The sequence below is a fragment of the Calidris pugnax genome, unplaced genomic scaffold, assembly GCF_001431845.1.
Source record: "Calidris pugnax isolate Ruff unplaced genomic scaffold, ASM143184v1 scaffold102, whole genome shotgun sequence".
Lineage (NCBI taxonomy): Eukaryota > Metazoa > Chordata > Aves > Charadriiformes > Scolopacidae > Calidris > Calidris pugnax.
In genome coordinates, this window is record NW_015090846.1 from 637,632 (window position 1) to 655,786 (window position 18,155).

The window sequence follows — 18,155 nt, forward strand, 5'->3', positions numbered from 1 at the left end:
GAGAAAACGGAAGCTGTTTCAGTGTCTGTCCTTCCCCTTTGCAAACACACTTCACGGAGTTGTTTGGACAAAGTATCTGTGCTGAGAACTTGGTTTTATTAAAGCAGCTTCCTGGCACGTTCAGTCCTGCGAGTCGCAGAGCTCCAGCCACTGCTACAGAAATCCTTGGGCTCTGCAATGCCAGGTGCACAACCCACTCTGAACTGAGCCCAAACCAAGAATTGCTATGTTCTTGGTTAATCACCAGACCAATTAGCACCTTAAGATGCAGTGAGGTTCCAGTCCTGCTCCCCTCGGAGCTGGGATTGTTCTGATGAAACTCTCACTCTACCCTTGCAGAGACACCCTGCTTCCAACACTTTGAGTTCTCAAGGAGCAGCGTGATAAGTCTGTTAACTCATTAACACCTCCAGCTTACAGGAGTCTTGGCTTCCATCCTCTCGCATAGCCTCAGGCCCCACACTTCAGGAAGTTATTCTGCAATCTCTGTTTTGCTTTCCGTTTTGCTTTCTTTTCCTGCTGAGCCAGCCACCATGAAGCTTACGAATGCTGCTGCATTCTTTATTTTTGTGCCCACTTTGACGCCAGCTTTGGACCCTTTCAGCGCCTCAATCCTCACGGGTGGTGCTGCTGTCGCTTGGCAGCTCCTCTCCCCTCAGTCCTGGCTTAAGTGCCGTTTCCTGGAGTGCTGCAATATGAGGGACACGCTGAACTTATCAGGTAAGGCAGTGGCAAGGGCACCCTGAGCCAAGTTGTCCGTGAGACCAGCTGATGGTCCTTCCCAGGGTGGTGAGGCTTCCTTTTTCGTGCCAGCCACTTTCGGGGTGGTTGCAGAAAGGTAGAAGTTACCACCCACCGTGGCTTTAGAAGGCAAAAGCTGTACTAACTGCATATTGCTTCTCCCACAAGTGGTCAGGGACCCTGCTTCTCATGGCAGTACCAGAGCATTTCCCTTGCTGGTGTCTTGGTTTATATTGGCAGGAGGAGGCAAAATTCTGGAGGTGAATTCAAGGCTAAGAGCTAAAGAAATAAACCCACATCTTCTTGAGACGGACACCCCAGTGGTATCCCACACCCCAGACAGTGGTTGCCTGTAATATATGTCAAATGAGTAGCAATTAGTGGTAAGTCTAGATTAAAAGCATGCTGCTTCGCTTCCCCGAGACAAGCAGGCTGGCAGTCCTCAGCAACTGGGGAAGAAAGGGTTGTTTCACCCTGGCCTGCGGGGAATTAGTGCATAGTCTGAAAAAGAGCTTTTTAACCATAAATCTTTTAACCATAAACTCCTGATCCTGCCACCTGGAAATCCCCCTTCCCTTTGTCATGGGATGACAAGCATTGCTTCATTTCAGTGCTGGGCCACAGATTCCAAAATAAATCCTCAACTGTTGGAGACCTGCGTGCCCCCAGGTACTTCAGTATGTCGCTTCCTACCAGCTCTGGAGCTGCTGCTCACAGCCAGGCTGTCTGCTAGGACTTTAGCCACTGAAACACCAGTTGTGGTACTTTTTAAGAGAACTTCCTGCAGCAACAGAAGCGCATTTTTCTATAAATGCAAGGTATGCTAGGTGCCACAAAAACAGTTAACGAGAATTTAGCACATGCAATGGACAAGCCTCTGCAAATACATTTGATCTCACCCCAGGACTTTATAGGAGGCAGCAGCCACAATCCGCTGGGACTCCTGCCTACCTCACACTAACTGCTTGCTGCCCATAAATGCCAGCAAGAGTCTGATTCATGACTTTGCTCCTCAGTTGGATTCTCTGCTGATTCACAATCTCACCGTGGCCGAAGGGCAGTAAGCATTTATTCTCCCTGATTGTCATTCAGCTGGAACCAAAAAAAAAAAAAAAACGGGGGAGGGGAAGGGGTAATCATACAGAGTTTTCTGATTCTTTTCTCTCTATTCCTTCAGTTTTAAAGATGGATTTGGATCGAAAAGTCTTTGGACAGCATCTTGCTATCCAGATAGTTCTGAGAGCTCTGAGTGCAAATATGCACTCCGAACGGCCCAGGAAGCCCCTGGTGATGTCCTTCCATGGCTGGACTGGAACAGGCAAAACGTTTGTCAGCAGCATCATCGCAGAAAACCTCTATCAGTTTAATATACCAAGACGGAGGTTTGTGCACCACTTCAACACAGTACTGCACTTCCCATACCTTTCACATGTCCACCTCTATAAGGTACTTCCAGCTTTACCACACTTTCTCCAATTTATCTGCAACTGGGAGCATACCTCCCAGGTAATTTTGCCTCTTCTCACAGGAGCAGCTGCAGAATTGGATTCGGGGCAATGTCAGTGCCTGTCCAAGGTCCCTTTTTATCTTCTCTGAAATGGATCAGATGCCACATGGCCTGATAGACTCTATCATGCCATTCCTCGGCTACCACGAAGAGATCGATGGCATTTATTATGGCAAGGCGATCTTCATCTTTCTGAAGTAAGAAAAGCCAAAAGGGAATTACAGTCCCACAGAATCAGCAGGGACAAAGGGAGTAAGAGCTGCTGCTGACAGGTTTGCAGCTGAGCAGCTCAAAGTCCCTTGCTGTCTGTCTTTACAGATGTGTTGTCAATGAACATGTACAGCCACTGTGTCACATCTCACACTATAAAGAGAAGTGAACTGCTGAAAAGGCTCCCATTCCTCAAGTGAATGGGAAATGGACAAGTATCTGTAGTGGCTTCCAAAAGTGCTGGAGAGGCCACTTCCCCAGTGGTCAGTAAATATGTTTTCTCCAGCATTATCATCCTACTGTAAGGCAGGAAGTTCTTTGTAAGATGGGTGGGACTCCCCTAGATAGCTCTTTAGAGGCAGAGAGGGGAAAACTCACCTACTGAAGACAACTTGCATACACAGGTCAAGGGAGCAGAATTCCTTCAGGTGTTATTCCTGGGAAATCCCTTTGCTGAGTGTCACCCCAGCTCTGCTGACAGCACATGACTGAAACAAGCCCAAACCCCAGGCTTTGGGTTGCCCTGCCTCTTAACTTGCCTTTACATTCAAACACATGGCCAGCTAACTACTTCAGCTTGAGACATCAGTTACCACCATGAGTAGCAGCTCGTTAGCGAGCCTCTCATTAACACCTGGCAATCCCCTGCTATGCTTAAATGACAAACACAGTAGTTCATGCCAAAGGAGAGCTCATCCCATCAGACACTGCTGTCATTTGGGAGGTAGTGTTGTCCTTATCACTTTCCATCTCTGGGCAACACCCACATGTAGGGACATGTCACCTCCACTCCAGTGCAGATTCACACAGAGTGACCTAAACCACTGCTGAGATCTGAGCAATAAAGATGGTGAAGATACAGCTCTAATGAGCCAGTGAATCTCTTTCCTAACAGCAATGCTGGTGGAGATAAGGTAACAGAGATTGCCCTCGATTACTGGAGAAGTCTGAAGAGAAGAGAAGACATTCCTGTGAAGAAGCTTCAGTCTCTGCTCTCAGAGGAAATTTTCAGGAACAAAAACAGTGAGTACCTCTGGGCTCAGGGCTCAGTCCCAGGAATGCTGATGTCTTCTGCAAAATGATCCATGAAGGGTGCACCTAAACACTGGCCTCCACAGCACTCTGATGGTAAAGCTCCCATTCTCTCTTGCAGGTGGCTTCTTTCACAGTCAACTGATCCAGAAGAACCTGATTGACTATTTCATCCCTTTCCTTCCCCTGGAATATAAGCACGTGAGAGAGTGTGTCCGGCAGGAGCTGCGCGTGCAAGGGCATCCCGAGAATGAAGACCTCATTGCGGAGATTGCCTTGGCAATGACTGACTACCCCAGTGAAGAGAGACTCTACTCCAGCAAAGGCTGCAAGACTGTAGAGTCCAGAGTGACTCTGAGCACCTAAGGCACTACAAGGCCAAATGCCTCATCTTGTTACAAGACCACAGCAAATGGAAGCACCAATACCTCCCCTTTCCCTCCCAGGAGCTCACTCTACACACTACTCCTTGTTGGGATTCAGGCTGTCCCCCACCAGAGGCACCATCTGTAGAACTCTTGAATAAATAAATACACAGCACACCACAACAATCACGAGAGTTCACAGAAGAGGGACATAGGTGGGTGATAAGGTTTGCTCTCCTTGCCACAAACATTCCCAAACAAAGTATTTTAAAGAGGAAAGTCTCCCACTTCTGTGGCAAGAGTGTTTGCACCTTGTTTGCCCTAATTAATAAAACCTATTAATAAATAATATTCTCAGTAATAATATCAGTCTGTTTTATACTGGCTGTCCCCTGACACCTGAAGGGGGGGGGTAGAGAGGTGGGGTTCGGTCTCATCTCCCAAGTTACAGGCAATAGGACAAGAGGAAACAGCCTCAAGCTGTGCCAGGGGAGGTTCAGGTTGGATATTAGGAAACATTTTTACACTGAAAGAGTTATTAAGCATTGGAATGGGCTGCCCAGGGAAGTGGTTGAGGCACCATCCCTGGAGGTGTTCAAAAGACGCGTTGACATGGTCCTCAGGAATATGGTTTAGTGGTGTGTGGAGTTTGTTTTTTGGGTTTTTTTTGTCAGAGTTAGGTTGATGGTTGGACTAGATGATCTTTAAGGTCCCTTCCAACCTAGACGATTCTATGATTCTATGATTCTATGCACCCAGCCATGGTGGCACGCTCCCGCCCGCAGCGGGGAAAGAGGGGTAAGAGGCTCCCGCCTGCAGCGGGGTTTGTTTTTTGGTTTTTGGGTTTTTTTTGTAGACGATTCTATGATTCTATGATTCTATGCACCCAGCCATGGTGGCACGCTCCCGCCCGCAGCGGGGAAAGAGGGGTAAGAGGCTCCCGCCTGCAGCTCGGGATGCCATTTGCGCCGGGGTCTTGTAGGGAGAGCCGGTGGCATCGAGGGGAGGGACGGGGACAGAAGATGGGTCCCCTCGGAGGGGTGAGGGCAGGAACGGGGCCCAGCTTTCCCTGAGGGGAGCGAGGGCCTGAGGCGGCGGCGGTGGCGAGGCCGCCCTCACACGGCCCGCTAACGTCACCAGCCGGGCAGGGAAAGGCCGCCCTTGCCCTTCACAAAGATGGCGGCTGCGGCTACGGGCGGGGCGGCCGTTTGCCCGGCAGGCGGAAGCGGGACCGGGATCGGGAGCGGGCGCGGGGTCGCCATGCTGCGGGCGGCCGGGCTGCTCTGGCTGCTGCTGCCGGGGCTGGCGGCGCTGGAGCCGCTCAGCGTCAGCCTGGCCATCGGCGTGGCCTGGGCCATCACCGGCTACCTGTCCCACCCCAACTTCTACTGCAGCTACGTGGAGTGCTGCCCCAGCGACGGGCACCGCATCAACGCCACCGGTACGGCGGGGACGGGGGGTGGCGGGCCGCGCTGGGTCCCCAGCCCTGGCACGGAGCTCCACCGGTAACTGGTCACTGCCCGGGGCAGCCCCCGGTGTGCCTGGTGGTGGCCGTGCCATGCTGAGACCCGTGCCCGGCAGGGGCCATGCCGAGCTCAACCTGTGCATGGCTGGTGACCAGCACCCATGGGTGGCCATGTCAGGCTTGTCTGGTGGGTGGCCGGTGACCACCACCCATGGGTGGCCATGCCGAGCTCACCTGGTGTGTGGCTGGTGACCAACACCCATTGGTGGCCGTGCAAAGCTTGCTTGGTGTGTGGCTGGTGACCGGCACCCATCGGTGGCCATGCAAAGCTTGCTTGATGCGTGGCTGGTGACCAGCACCCATGGGTGGCCATGCCAGGCTTGTCTGGTGGGTGGCCGGTGACCATCACCCATGGGTGGCCATGCAAAGCTTGCTTGGTGTGTGGCTGGTGACCGGCACCCATGGGTGGCCATGTAAAGCTTGCTTGGTGCATGGCTGGTGACCAGCACCCATGGGTGGCCATGCAAAGCTTGCTTGGTGTGTGGCTGGTGACCGGCACCCATGGGTGGCCATGTAAAGCTTGCTTGGTGCATGGCTGGTGACCAGCACCCATGGGTGGCCACACAATGCTGAGCTCTCCCTCTCCCCCCAGCGCTGAAGGCACAGCTGGATGCCAAGCTCTTCGGGCAGCACCTGGCCAAGGATGTGGTGCTGAGGGCGGTGATGGGCTTCACCAACAACCCCAGCCCCAAGAAGCCGCTGACGCTCTCGCTCCACGGCTGGGCCGGCACCGGCAAGAACTTCCTCAGCCAGATCTTGGCGGAGCAGGTCCACCCGGCCGGCCTGCGCAGCAAATTTGTCCATCTCTTCCTGGCCACCCTCCACTTCCCCCACCAAGAACAAGTCAAGCTCTACAAGGTGAGGAAGGACACAAGGTAATCCCGTTACCCCGAGTCCCTAAACCCCCTTATTACAGGGGTTTGGCTGTTGGTGCAGCACAAGTCCCCCAGATACCCAACAACTGGAGGTGTACAGCTGGGTGTTTCCAAAGCTGGTACTTGGGAGAGAGGGAGGAGGGAACGCATTCAGAAAACGAAAGAGAAAGGCACCAAAATGCCAAGAAATGTAAAGTGAGAGTAATTTCCTCGTGCTGTCCTCTCACGGATGCCATCTGCTGATTCCTGCCCTGCTTACTGCTCGGAGAGAATCCCATCATTCAAACGGCGCCTACTGGTTGGCTGGGAGGGAGGGAGGCACTTTCTCCGCAGCGGCTCCTGCGGCGCCGTGTTTTGAATTTGTAGCCAAAGCAGCATTGATAACACACCGGTGTTTTGGTGGTTACTGAACACTACTGCTTGCACACCCTCAAAACTTGCTTTTTTCTTTTTTTTCCCCCCTACTCATAGGGAGCAGGCTGGGGTGGGCAAAAGATTGGGAGGGGACACAGCTGGGACAGCTGAGCCCAGTCGGCTACAGGAATATTCCATACCATGTGCTGTCATGCTCAGTAATAAAAATTGGGGTAAAAGAAGGAAGAATGGGGGGGTTTGGCTTCCAAGGTGTTCTAACACTGGTTGGGCATGTGTCTGCAGGTGTTGGCGGGGTGTGTGTGATTCCCTTTGCTTGGTTTTTTTTCCCTCTTGCCATCACCTATCAAAATATCTGTGAGTTTTCTTGCTTTTATTCTTCCCCCTCTCTCTCCCTTCCTGCTGGGGTGCTTGGCTGCTGCCGGGTCAACCCCCACGCACTATGCAATGAGAAAGTGTAGCCCACGTGAGAGATTTTCCAAGGGACTTCATTCCCAGACATTAGATTTCTGATCTTCATGCTTGAAGGTACCCAAAATAGATGGGATGCCGTTTCTGTATAAAAAAAATGAAGCACTGATTTTCTTAAACAAAAAAGCAGCTTTCTCTCTTTCAAGATTTCCCATCTCTGCCTGGTTTTCATGCCTTATCCATAAATGGAGCAGGAAGAATGAGAAATTCTCTTATCTGTGAGCAGGGAAAGAATTCACCTTTAAATTCAGTGTCATGTGGTGAAGGGATCAATCACAGAGTTTATGGTCCTCTCTTCAGGAAAAAGTGTAACCACTGAGTGTGTGATGCTGACACTTGAAAGGGTGTCCCTGGAGGCTGTCACATACAAATATTCTGCAGTACTTCCCCAAGAGACCTACTTTTTCAGTGTTTTTCAACCTCTTGTTCCAGGAACAGCTCCAGAACTGGATTCGGGGCAACGTCAGTGCCTGTCCCCACTCTGTCTTCATTTTTGATGAGATGGACAAAATGCATCCAGGTCTCATCGATGCCATCAAGCCGTTCTTAGACTATTACGAGCAGGTTGATAGGGTGTCCTACAGGAAAGCCATCTTCATCTTCCTCAGGTCTGTAGCCCCTATTTTGGTCATTTTGAGATACCAAGATAAATCTGTGTGTGTAATGATAATGTTTCTGTGGGACCTCACTCAAAGAACAGCAAAAGAACTGCTCTGGAGTGAAGACCCCCTCTGTAGAGACAGAGGGGAGCGTTCTGGGCTCTCAAGTGGCCTGTGGCTGTGGTCGAGCAGGTCTGATGTGGGGCAGCAGACCCCAACTGAGCTCATGGGCCTGGCCCAGAGCACGGATCCTATGGGAGCTCACGTTCTGTGGAAGCTCTCTGCGATGGCTGCACCATGGGTCTGGCTGGGATGGAGTTAACTGTTTTCATAGCAGCCAGTTTAGTGCTGTGTCTTGGATTTGAGGCCAAAAACAGTGTTGATAAGGCACTGATGTTGTGGTTGTTGCTCCGTGGTGCTTGCAAAGCCTCAAGGCCTTCTCTTTTTCCCATGCAGCTCCCAGCAAGTAGGTTGGGGCGGGCAAGAGAAGGGGACAGCTGACCCAAACGGGCCAGGGGAATATTTATATTCAATACCATGTAATGTCATGCTCAGCAATAAAAACTGGGGTAGAGAAAGAAGAGCAGGGGGGATCAACTTTCCAGCTGATGGCTTTTTGGAGGCTACCTGGGCATTGGTCTGACTGTGGGGGTTGAGAGTGATTTCTTTAGCCTTCCTTGGGGTTGTTTTGCTCCTCTTTTCGTTACCTATTAAACTGTCTTTATCTCAACCCACAAGTCTTCTCACTTCTGTCCTTCCTATTTTCTCCTTCCATCCCGCTGAGGTGGGAGGGAGTGAGCAAGGGGCTGTGTAGGTGCGTGGGCTGCTGGCCACGGTCAACCCACCACATGCTGATGGCTATTTAAAGAACTAGAGACTTTCCCTAAATTTTTGACTGTTTTGGTGATTTGTTTGATGTCAAACATTAGCAATATGTGTGTCTTTATAAAAAAAATATTCTGGTTGTGTCTGTATTCATCACTGCTTATTTTTCTTCTATGAATAGCAATGCAGGTGGTGACTTAATTAATAAAGCAGCTCTTGACTTCTGGACAAGTGGAAAGCGCAGGGAGGAGATTCAGCTGAAAGACCTGGAGCCCCTGCTGTCTGTTGGAGTCTTCAATAACAAGAACAGTAAGTCACTTTCCCCAGAAAATGGGAAGTTCCTTTTACTTCATAACACAGGTTTCATCTCGTGACCCTGCCCTGTTTTTCCCCTTTCTCCTGACTCCTCCAGGTGGACTGTGGCACAGCAGCCTCATCGACAGGAACCTCATTGACTACTTTGTCCCCTTCCTGCCCCTGGAGCACAAGCACGTGAAGATGTGTGTCAGGGCTGAAATGACAGCCCGTGGCTACGTCGTCGATGAGAACATCGTTCAAGCGGTGGCTGATGAGATGACGTTCTTCCCCAAAGAGCAGAAAATCTACTCTGATAAAGGCTGCAAGACTGTACAAGCCAAGCTGGATATACATGAAGACTTTGTGTTGAGAGATACAAAAGCCAAGGGGTGATCACCCATCAGGTCTCCAAAGCACTTTCAGAGCTTTCGGAAACCTGTGTATTTGCACTAAAGCTTTTTTACTGTTGCAGGGAGTACGGTGAAAATACCAGGATGACCTGTGTGAGCTTTTTAATTTTGTTTTTTTAACTTAACATCCCACTGTTCATCTCTGAACTGGCTGGTATCCAAATGTTGCCCCCCTTTATTTTTCTTTTAACCTATAGAGAATTTCTGATGACGCATCTATAGCACTGGATACTGCCTCTGCTGCTTTATTCTTCAAAGCGCTGTATTACGAAGTATTTAACTCCTCTTTCCACAAAAACTAGACTAGAGCAAAGGAGAACAAGGAATTATTTCAGCAGTTGTATTCCCTGCCATGTACGTGGTCTTATTCACGGGGTAGTGAAATGATGGGATGTGTGGTGTGTTCAGGACTGTGATAGTGTGTGCAGGGGTGAATACCAGTAAGAAACTGGTATGGTGGAAAGATTCCTCTCCTTCACAGCAGATTGATGATGTTGTGGCTTCTACAGAGGAGCATCAGCTATTCAGGGACAGAAGGTCGTGATTGTAGTTCATGTCTGAGCTGTGGCTTCCTATCACATCTCTGGCTACAGTAATGTAAAGTCATGATGAGATCAGGGAAATCTGTCACTATTTAGTGATGAAGGATGGGGGAGGAAGTAACTGCTTGCTCCTCTGCTTCTTTAGGTAAAAAGAAATTGTAAAAGAAACTTTATATTCTTCTAACTAAGGGGGCTAAATGAAGCTGTGTGGTAACTCTAGGGTGTTTGTCTTCCTAAGCAGAAGGACACATCTGAGGGATCCAACTGTTCCAACAGACTAAGCCAGTCTCCTGTTTTTAATTAAAAAAAATCTCTTGGGAGGATTTGACTCTTACAGCTTGTCAGGTTAGTCTGCACGTGGGCTTCTGGGCCTGAAGTCTGCAAGATCTTTAGCGGTACCTCCCCGCTGCACCCAACAGCCTGGGAGCGAGTGCTCCTGCTCTCACCTTGCTTGGAAGACACCTTCATGACAGAAGTTACTTTTAATAATGTGTATTTTTATACTGAAATGTAAACAACAACAATACAAAGCTTTTCCTCAAGAGCCACAGAGGGGGTATGGGAAAGGGGAGCCATCAACAACAATCCCGTGCTTCACTAGATAAGTATGTTTTATAGTAGCTTTTAACATTAAAGGATGTCTGTGTGGAAGGGTGAGTGATGAGTCAGGAAGCTGGGAAAGACTGATTTAACCTTCACCCACTTGGTAAGGCTGGGGTTTAAAATCGTTGTGATCTTTAACTCTTTCATCATCCATCACTTGTCAAATATTGTACTGCAAGACAGAAGTGCCTATCGCTTGGTTGATTGTAGTGTGTTTTTTAAACGGGTGTGAGGGATTGGGCTATTTTTGTGTTGCAGCATTTACTTCCTCATTTGTACCTAAACTCGCTTTAAGATGTGATGCGGAACTTACAGGTCTCAACACTATTATGTTATTGCAAATTACAACAGAAAGCTTAGCATTTAAGGTCTAAACTAGAAGTGCCAATTGCTTTTTACAACCCCACGTGGAATTTGTCAAATGTTGGCAAACTGTTCACGCTGATGCAATCTCGAGAGCCAAATGCTCACAAGCCATTAACCTTGGGACATTGGACTGTTATTTCTCATGTATAATGTTTTGCCTATTAACTGGCTTACTCCTAGGTGTAAATGCTGCATCCAGTTTCAGGCACTCCAAATACAAAATACTTGTGCAATTTCAAAACACTATATATTACTACTGTACTGCGGTTGGAATAAATCTTAAGTCACTTTTCTCTCTTGGTTTAATCATTTTCAGCTATAGGAGAGGACTAGTTTAAGCGGTTTTCAACCACCTTCACTGCAGCCTTCTGTTAAGTGTCCCTTATTCTTAAAAAATTGTTTATAACAATAGCTAAACAGATTAAATATAGCCTGTTGAGTCATCCAACAGCACAGTAAGGCATTCAAGAGTTAAATACAGCTCGGTAGAAACAAACACCTATGAAAAAGGCTTAAAGTCCCTGCCTGCTCTGCTTCATAGTTATTAACAGGTATCTCCTACCCCACTGCCGGGCACTGCAGGAAAAGTAATTCTCAGGGAGCTTGTTTAACCATTCCTCCTCTCTGTGCTGCCTCTGGAAAGCTGTCACTCAAGGCGGCTCTTCACCTCTCCTCTAGCTGGCAAAGGCACCACAGGACTACAGGCTTTCATCATATCTCCATGGGCCGGAGCATCTGCAGCCTCTCCAGCACTGAAAAAAAAAAAGCCAGTATGTAAATAACAGCCTAATTGAAGCGAGGTCTGGCTGTTGGCAGCAGCGCGCACCTCGCTCAACAGTCAGTTGTTCCCGCTGTTGTGCTGTAACGATGCACAAGGAAACTCATTAGGGAGCACACATGGGAAGTGAGAGCTCTCTTGTTCATCAGGACTTTGCCCCGTGCCTGCACAGCTCAGCACACACCACAGCTTGGCTCTTTGGCCCAGGGCATCAGAGATGAATCTCTAAGGCCAGGCCGCCTCTTTCTAGCAAAAGCAGCGCTTAATACGTTGCTGTATTTTAACCGTAGTCTCTAATTTTATGAGCACAGCATGAGATCTCGGAATGTTCCCTGCAGAAAAAGGCTGAAATTAAAGTAGCAGTTGCTTGTGCTGGACTTTGGTAAGAACAAACAAAATTCAGTCTCAGCAACTGTTCGGCTTCTCTCACCCGGCCCAGGGGCTGTCTCTCCAGGGATCAGACCTTTCCTCCCATCTGACATTTTCTCTTAAGTTGTCTGATCCAGTTTCAAGTGGCCTATTAAAAAGAATAATGGCCAAAGTTACCCAGTCACAGCAAGAATGAGCAAAGATCTCAGCTTTGAAACCACGCAGTCTAAAGGGAGGAAAAACAACGGGATCAAGGTTAGAAGTGATTTCAGGCACACGTTCTTTTACCCAGATGCTCCTAGCCAGGTCTGCTGTTTTCAAGGACAGAAGAGAGATTAAAACAGAGACAGTCTCAACCCTTTCAATGTAATTTCTACACCCTCTAGAGGAAGCTTCCACCCACTCTAAATCATCTAGGCCTATGATACAATTAAATACTTGCTCCCAATGTATGCCAAATGCCAGTATTAATGTTGCAATGGCACATAAAGCAGAATTAAGAGTGTAGTTAATGCTGGAAAAGCTACAATACTGCTTGGTTGAACTGTTCTCTTTTGATGAGAAAGTACCAGACAGTAGTAAAAGTTTATCATTCTCACATCTGCTTTTTTCCATTAGCCAGTCATTTGCTATAATCAGGTCAAAGAAACAGATAAATATCCAAGTTCAAAGCATTCATTTCCTAACAAACACTAGGACTGATAATTTGCCTATTACACAACTTCAGAGCAGAACTGGACAGCTGAAGTTTTACTGACCCCCCTTTTTTTCCCCCCTTGCAGAGAAAACTCCCAAGATGCTGCCCCTGAAAACATGGATGGCTTCAATCAGAGCCTGCAGGGTGTTCATCAGTGGTACCACAGCGGGAGGAGGAGACGAGAAGCAGGGTTTTAACTGGTCTCTAGAAGACAAGCTCATCCTTGTGATACTGTTGAGCTCATACACAGCTAGAAAATCCACCTCTACAAAAACTGTGCGAGTGTAATTAGTACTGATGGTCCAGAAGTGCAGTTTCCACTCCAAACTTCATTTGTTTCCCTTTCAGCAGGTAGCAGAGTCACATCTCTTCTCCTGCATCTATTCCCTTTGAACTCATGAAGGGAGATACCTGTATTCAAGCACACCCGAACACTTCAGCCAGAAACACAGTATGCTCTTCTGCAACGAGTATTTAGTTTGCGCAAAATTAACATAAAATCACTCAATGCAAAGAACACCAGGAGGTAACTAAGAAATACATTTCTGATGAGAAAAGTTTATTTTGAATAGAAACTGGAGTGAAAAAAAGCCTCTGCAGTGCTCACACTTAGAAACAAGTCAGACACTCTTCGCAGTAACTTCAGTTGACACATTTCACTTTTTTTTTTTTCCAAATGCCTTTGGCTCTGTCTTCATCCCTGCTTCAAAGTCATACAGTATTGTGAGAACAGGAAAAAGGGAAAACTCTGGAAGTTGGCCCCTGAACTCTACATGTAGGTGAAGAGGAAAAACCTCTTTTCTGGTTCCTTGGTGTAAAATTTAACCTGTACATGTTTCACATTAAGTTACACTCTGTCCATAAAGCTGACTCACCAAGCAGAAAGCACACTTTTCACCCTCCTGAGATCACTCCTGGGAAAGCCTGCTGTGGGCAACTATATACATTATAAAAAAAAAAACAAAATAAGAACCAACTACACTGATGTGGAAGTCAAGGATTTTAACTCACTTCCTTGAAATATTAAGACCGCCCTCTGAACACTATTCACACCAAAAAGTCTCACATTTTTGGTTTGACATGCAGAAGGCCAATCTATACCACTGTTTTGAGAAAAGACAAGGGTACTGCATGATGTTGGATAGAAGACTCTGGATTTTTATAATTATGGAATTCCCCCGTCATCTTTACTGGAACCAAGCTGCTCAAGGAGAAGAGACACGTATCCTACTTTTAATGCAGTTACAGGGATATTCCTACACAAGCCAAATGAAGTCTTTCACAGAAATAGGAACTTTGATTAAAATTCTCATTATTCGCTAGAGATCATCTACATCAAACCAAAACCCAATTAAAATTTGGTGATAATCTCAGTCCTTCTATATGTGCCAACAGGCTGCCAAATGGTTCTGGTGATCAACACGTGATCCAAGAGGAATCTTCGGTGCCGCATTCACAACGCGGTCCTTTCTTACCTTGGCAACAAGGCCGAAGTACCTGGGAGCCATCACTAGTGACAGGATAAAACCACAGAGGCACTGCTGCTTATTTACACACCAGTTAAAAAATAACGTTCCTTTCTTTAAAAAGTGCTTAAAAATGAAATGTTCCGGGTTCTCCACTTTGTAATGAAGTTAACTTTGCTTCTTTGCAGTTTGTAGCAATAAAGCATTAGAAGTCATAGTAATAATCCAGCTTTGAATCCACAGTTTTACATCCTTTATCTGAATAAATTCTCTCCTCTCTGGGGAAGTAGGTCATTTCGTCGGCTATTCTGGTTAAAATCTCTTCATCCACAACGTAGCCACGTGATTCAATCTCCACCCTGACACACATTTTCACATGTTTGTATTCCAGAGGCAGGAAGGGAACAAAGTAGTCAATGAGATTTTTATCGATCAAGGGGCTGTGCCAAAATCCACCTACAAAGGGAGAGAGAAGTTGTTTTGTTTCTACTCTAGTTAAACACTACCATGGGTTGAACGGCAGCAGTAGGCACATGATAGTGCTCTGCTACATACCAGTAAGAATTCACCTGTGTTTTTAAGGCCCTATGATGCACAGGTAAGCTCAAATATAAGCCCTTTCTCATAGTACTTTGTGCATAAAGTTTTGGACAGACACACAAATGTGGTCCATTGGAGCTGAATGAATGAATTCTGAATGCATTTCAGCCTCGCTCCCCAGGTGCCAGTCTCATACCTTCCCCTCTCTCACTGAGCAAGGAACAGATTTCCTATCTCCTATGAGCTCTCCCAGCTTGTCTTGCTCCATCTTTTGGAGATTGCATCTAACCTCATAAAAAAAAAATGCCGTAAGTTTGCTTCCAATGCTATTTTTAGACCATAATTCTATTAAAAACCCTTTTCACCAGAAGTCCTGTGCAAGAAAGCCTAGGAAACACTGGACTACTCACAGCAGGGCTGGCACGTCACCCTGTTTCCCATAAATAGCTCCTAAATAACTGCCTGAAGGCTTTTTACAGACTGAGCAAGAAAGGCTAAGTGGATTGAGGGCCAAGGAAGTGGTTTCCCCACAACAAAACATTTTATTGGTTAAGGATTTTTCAGCTAATGCAATATCTAGCCTTACTGTCTAGATTTCTGTTTGCTTTCTCTTTAGCCCATTAGTATGTCAGTTAAGTGGACAGCAGAGGCTTCTCCCAACATATGGGATCCAACAGACATCAAACATGCTGGTAACCATGGCGTACACAGAGCTCCTTAACCTTCATTTCAGCTCAAAAGCATCTGCAGGCTCCAGAACTGCACCATGGCTCCTTGCCAGCCAAAAGCTGGAGGGCACATCAAGTAGAAACCATAGTTGTAAAAATGCAGCTAAATGCAGCCCGTCCCTTTTGTGGAACTTTTACCACCTCAAAAGCAATCACAGTTTTACTCACTATTTTTGTTATTGAAGACGGACACAGACAGCGCATTTTCCACATCTGCGAGCTGTATATTTTCCCTTGTCTTTCCATTTCTCCAGAAATCTAGTGCCACCTCTGTTATCTTTTCAGCTCCTGCATTGCTAAGTTAAGAGAAAACAAAGACTGTAGCTTGAGGTAGTTTTAAAAGGCATTGTGGGTTACAGAAGAGCAAGCCTGAGATGCCACTTCTTACCTGAGGAATATGAAGATGGCTTTTCGGTACGACACCCCGTCCAGAAGCTCATAGTAGTCCAGGAATGGCTTGATGGAGTCAATGAGTCCTGCGTGCATTTTATCCATTTCGTCAAATATGAAGAGGGATCTGGGACAGATGCTCACATTTCCCCGAATCCATGACTGCAACTGGTCCTGAGAGGCATGAAATTAAAAGATATTGAAAGAGTTTGTGTTGAAAAGACAGAAAACAGCACTTCTGCTTGTTTTTGTCCTGAAAGAGTAATTTCAATTGTGTCATTTTAACACACAGTTAAAAGCTGTAAATAAAACAAACAGAATCTCATGCTGGTTCTGAAAAAAATTCAAGATACCAAGAGACAGGATAGGATAAAAGCAGGAAATCTCTGTCTGAGAAAGATATTCCTGTAAACAAAGCAAAAATGAAAGCGCACAGTAGGAAAAAGGACAGGTACCACCACGGAACAGCGACACAAAGCAAAGCCCTGACAAGCAAGATGGTTACTTTTGGCAGCACGTTGGTCTAAGCATCCTTAGGCGTCAAAACTATGAACACTATTAAATTTGCTCCCTGAACAGCACCAGTGAGAAATTGCCACCTGCAGCCAGTGGCAAAAGTTGAAACAGAATTCAGCTCTCAGCCCTGTGTTTTAATCGCTCAGAAGTTAAAGGAAGACAATTACAAGCCCTGAGCAGTATCGTTCAGAAGGCCTAATGGTTATTGTATTTAAAGATTCTCTCACTTAAGTGTTACATTGAAGATCAATAGTGAAGTAATTGGAAAAAAATGGGTTGATCTGCTGGTACATGAATGAGAAATAATGGTTCTAACCATTTTCAATGATTCATCTTTTTTTTTTTTTATATTCACTGTTTACTCAGTCCCTGAACTGCAGAGGCAGCGCAGGATGGTGGCACATGTGGGCAAGAAGCGATAGTTCCTTCTGTTTCCCAAGTGCAATCACCTCGAAACGAAAGCAGAAAAGGATCGGGTTTATTTTAAAACAGCTCAGTCACAAGAAAGGGGAAAGCAAGCTGTAAAAGAGGAAACAGATATTTCCTCCATTTAGAGATCAGGTTTGTAAACCATCCCATTCCCAGTTTTAAGATATACAAATGGAATATAAACATTCAGTACTGCAAAAGTCAGTGGTACTCACTGTACCTCAAACTCTGCTGTTAACAAAGTAAGTTAGAACAAAAAAAACCCAGAAAACATGCATCTGAACTATTGCTCCACGTGATATCCACCTGCCTCCAGCCCTGTGCTGACACAAACCGGCACAACAATTCCAAATACACTTATTTGTACCTTTCTGACAACAGAGATTTTGTGATTTCGTTTTACAGCTGGGAAATGGCTGCAGAATAAAACTACAGAACCTCCTCAGTTTGCAGTCAACCACCCCTGCCTCAGAGAGCACCCATCAGCTTGCCATGGGACCTGGCATCCGTGGAGGTTACCCAGTGATTCCCCACAGCCATGAACTCTTAGTTTTCCGCAGTGCGCACCAGGGTATCACCCAACCACAAATCCTGCTCAGTCACGCTTATTCTTAAGTCTAAGCAAAATGTAAACCAAAAAATAACCGTATCATTTTTTCCCTAAAGAGAAGCTCAAACCTTAAGTCTAAGCAAAGTGTAAACCAAAAATAACTGTATCATTTTTTCCCTAAAGAGAAGCTCAAAACACATGCAAAAAACCCTTTACATTCATTGGAAAACCAGTCCTGATAGATGTTAGGATTTACCCGGTTCTGTACAGAAGATTCCCAAACTGGCACAGGCTAATTTTACTGCAGAAAACAACATCTAGGTTTCTGGTATTGATCGTGCCATAACATTTATAAATCAATACAACAGCCACTGCAGCAGAGCTGTGCTCCAGCACACTCTTACCTTGTAGAGATTGATGCTCTGAGCGTGAGGGAAGTGTAAAGTCGCCACGAACTGATGGACATATTTACTCTGCAGACCTCTCTTATAAATGCTTTCAGCGATTATCTTACTGACAAAGTTCTTGCCTGTTCCAGTCCACCCATGCAAGGAAAGTGCGAGAGGTTTTTTGGCATTGCTGTTGTTCAAGAAGCCCTTCACGGCCTTTACAACCACCTTGTTCACCAGGTGTTGCCCAAACAGCTTCTTGTCCAGATTGTCCTGCAGAGCTGGACGGAGAGACCACCCTGTCAACAGCGAGGAGGGAGAGGGGCGGGGGGGGGGTCCCGCTGGCTTCTCCTCCCTCCTTCTAGGAGGGTCCACCACCCACCCCGGCCCAGAGGGGCAAAGGACCGGCCCCATGGAGAGTCCCTCACGGGCAGACCCCCTCAGACCGACTTCCAGGGGCAGATCCCCACAGGCCCCATGGGTGGACCTTCATGGGGAGGCCCCCACGGAGAGGCCTCACAAGCCCTGCCCGGTTCCCGCGCCCCCCGCCGCACCCCAACACC

The 18,155-nt window shown here is 47.0% G+C and overlaps 3 protein-coding genes across 4 annotated transcripts in view; 2 read left to right on the forward strand and 1 right to left on the reverse strand.

Annotated features, from left to right (window-relative positions):
• Positions 1 to 533: 533 nt before the first annotated feature.
• On the forward strand, positions 534 to 4,180 carry LOC106888529 (torsin-1A-like). 2 transcript variants are annotated; one of them, XM_014942790.1, is made up of 5 exons: positions 534 to 720; positions 1,919 to 2,187; positions 2,270 to 2,445; positions 3,354 to 3,481; positions 3,612 to 4,180. In XM_014942790.1, exons 1-5 carry the CDS (start codon positions 534 to 536, stop codon positions 3,854 to 3,856), a joined length of 1,005 nt encoding a protein of 334 aa, XP_014798276.1. In that variant the 3' UTR covers positions 3,857 to 4,180. The 2 variants fall into 2 exon arrangements, with proteins under 2 accessions (XP_014798276.1, XP_014798277.1); XM_014942791.1 differs by having other exon boundaries at positions 555 to 720; positions 2,276 to 2,445.
• A 697-nt stretch (positions 4,181 to 4,877) lies between these two features.
• On the forward strand, positions 4,878 to 11,033 carry LOC106888475 (torsin-1B-like). The gene is made up of 6 exons (XM_014942727.1): positions 4,878 to 4,895; positions 4,996 to 5,296; positions 5,973 to 6,238; positions 7,531 to 7,706; positions 8,704 to 8,831; positions 8,935 to 11,033. Exons 1-6 carry the CDS (start codon positions 4,878 to 4,880, stop codon positions 9,210 to 9,212), a joined length of 1,167 nt encoding a protein of 388 aa, XP_014798213.1. The 3' UTR covers positions 9,213 to 11,033.
• A 2,078-nt stretch (positions 11,034 to 13,111) lies between these two features.
• The window catches only part of LOC106888613 (torsin-1A-like), a 5,386-nt gene continuing 342 nt past the window's right edge, over positions 13,112 to 18,155 (reverse strand). The window contains exons 2-5 of the mRNA XM_014942961.1: positions 17,608 to 17,888; positions 15,707 to 15,882; positions 15,487 to 15,614; positions 13,112 to 14,506 (exon numbers count right to left, since the gene is read on the reverse strand). Coding sequence (XP_014798447.1) covers positions 14,256 to 14,506; positions 15,487 to 15,614; positions 15,707 to 15,882; positions 17,608 to 17,888 — 836 coding nt within the window. The 3' untranslated portion in view covers positions 13,112 to 14,255. The remainder of the gene's footprint in view (positions 14,507 to 15,486; positions 15,615 to 15,706; positions 15,883 to 17,607; positions 17,889 to 18,155) is intronic.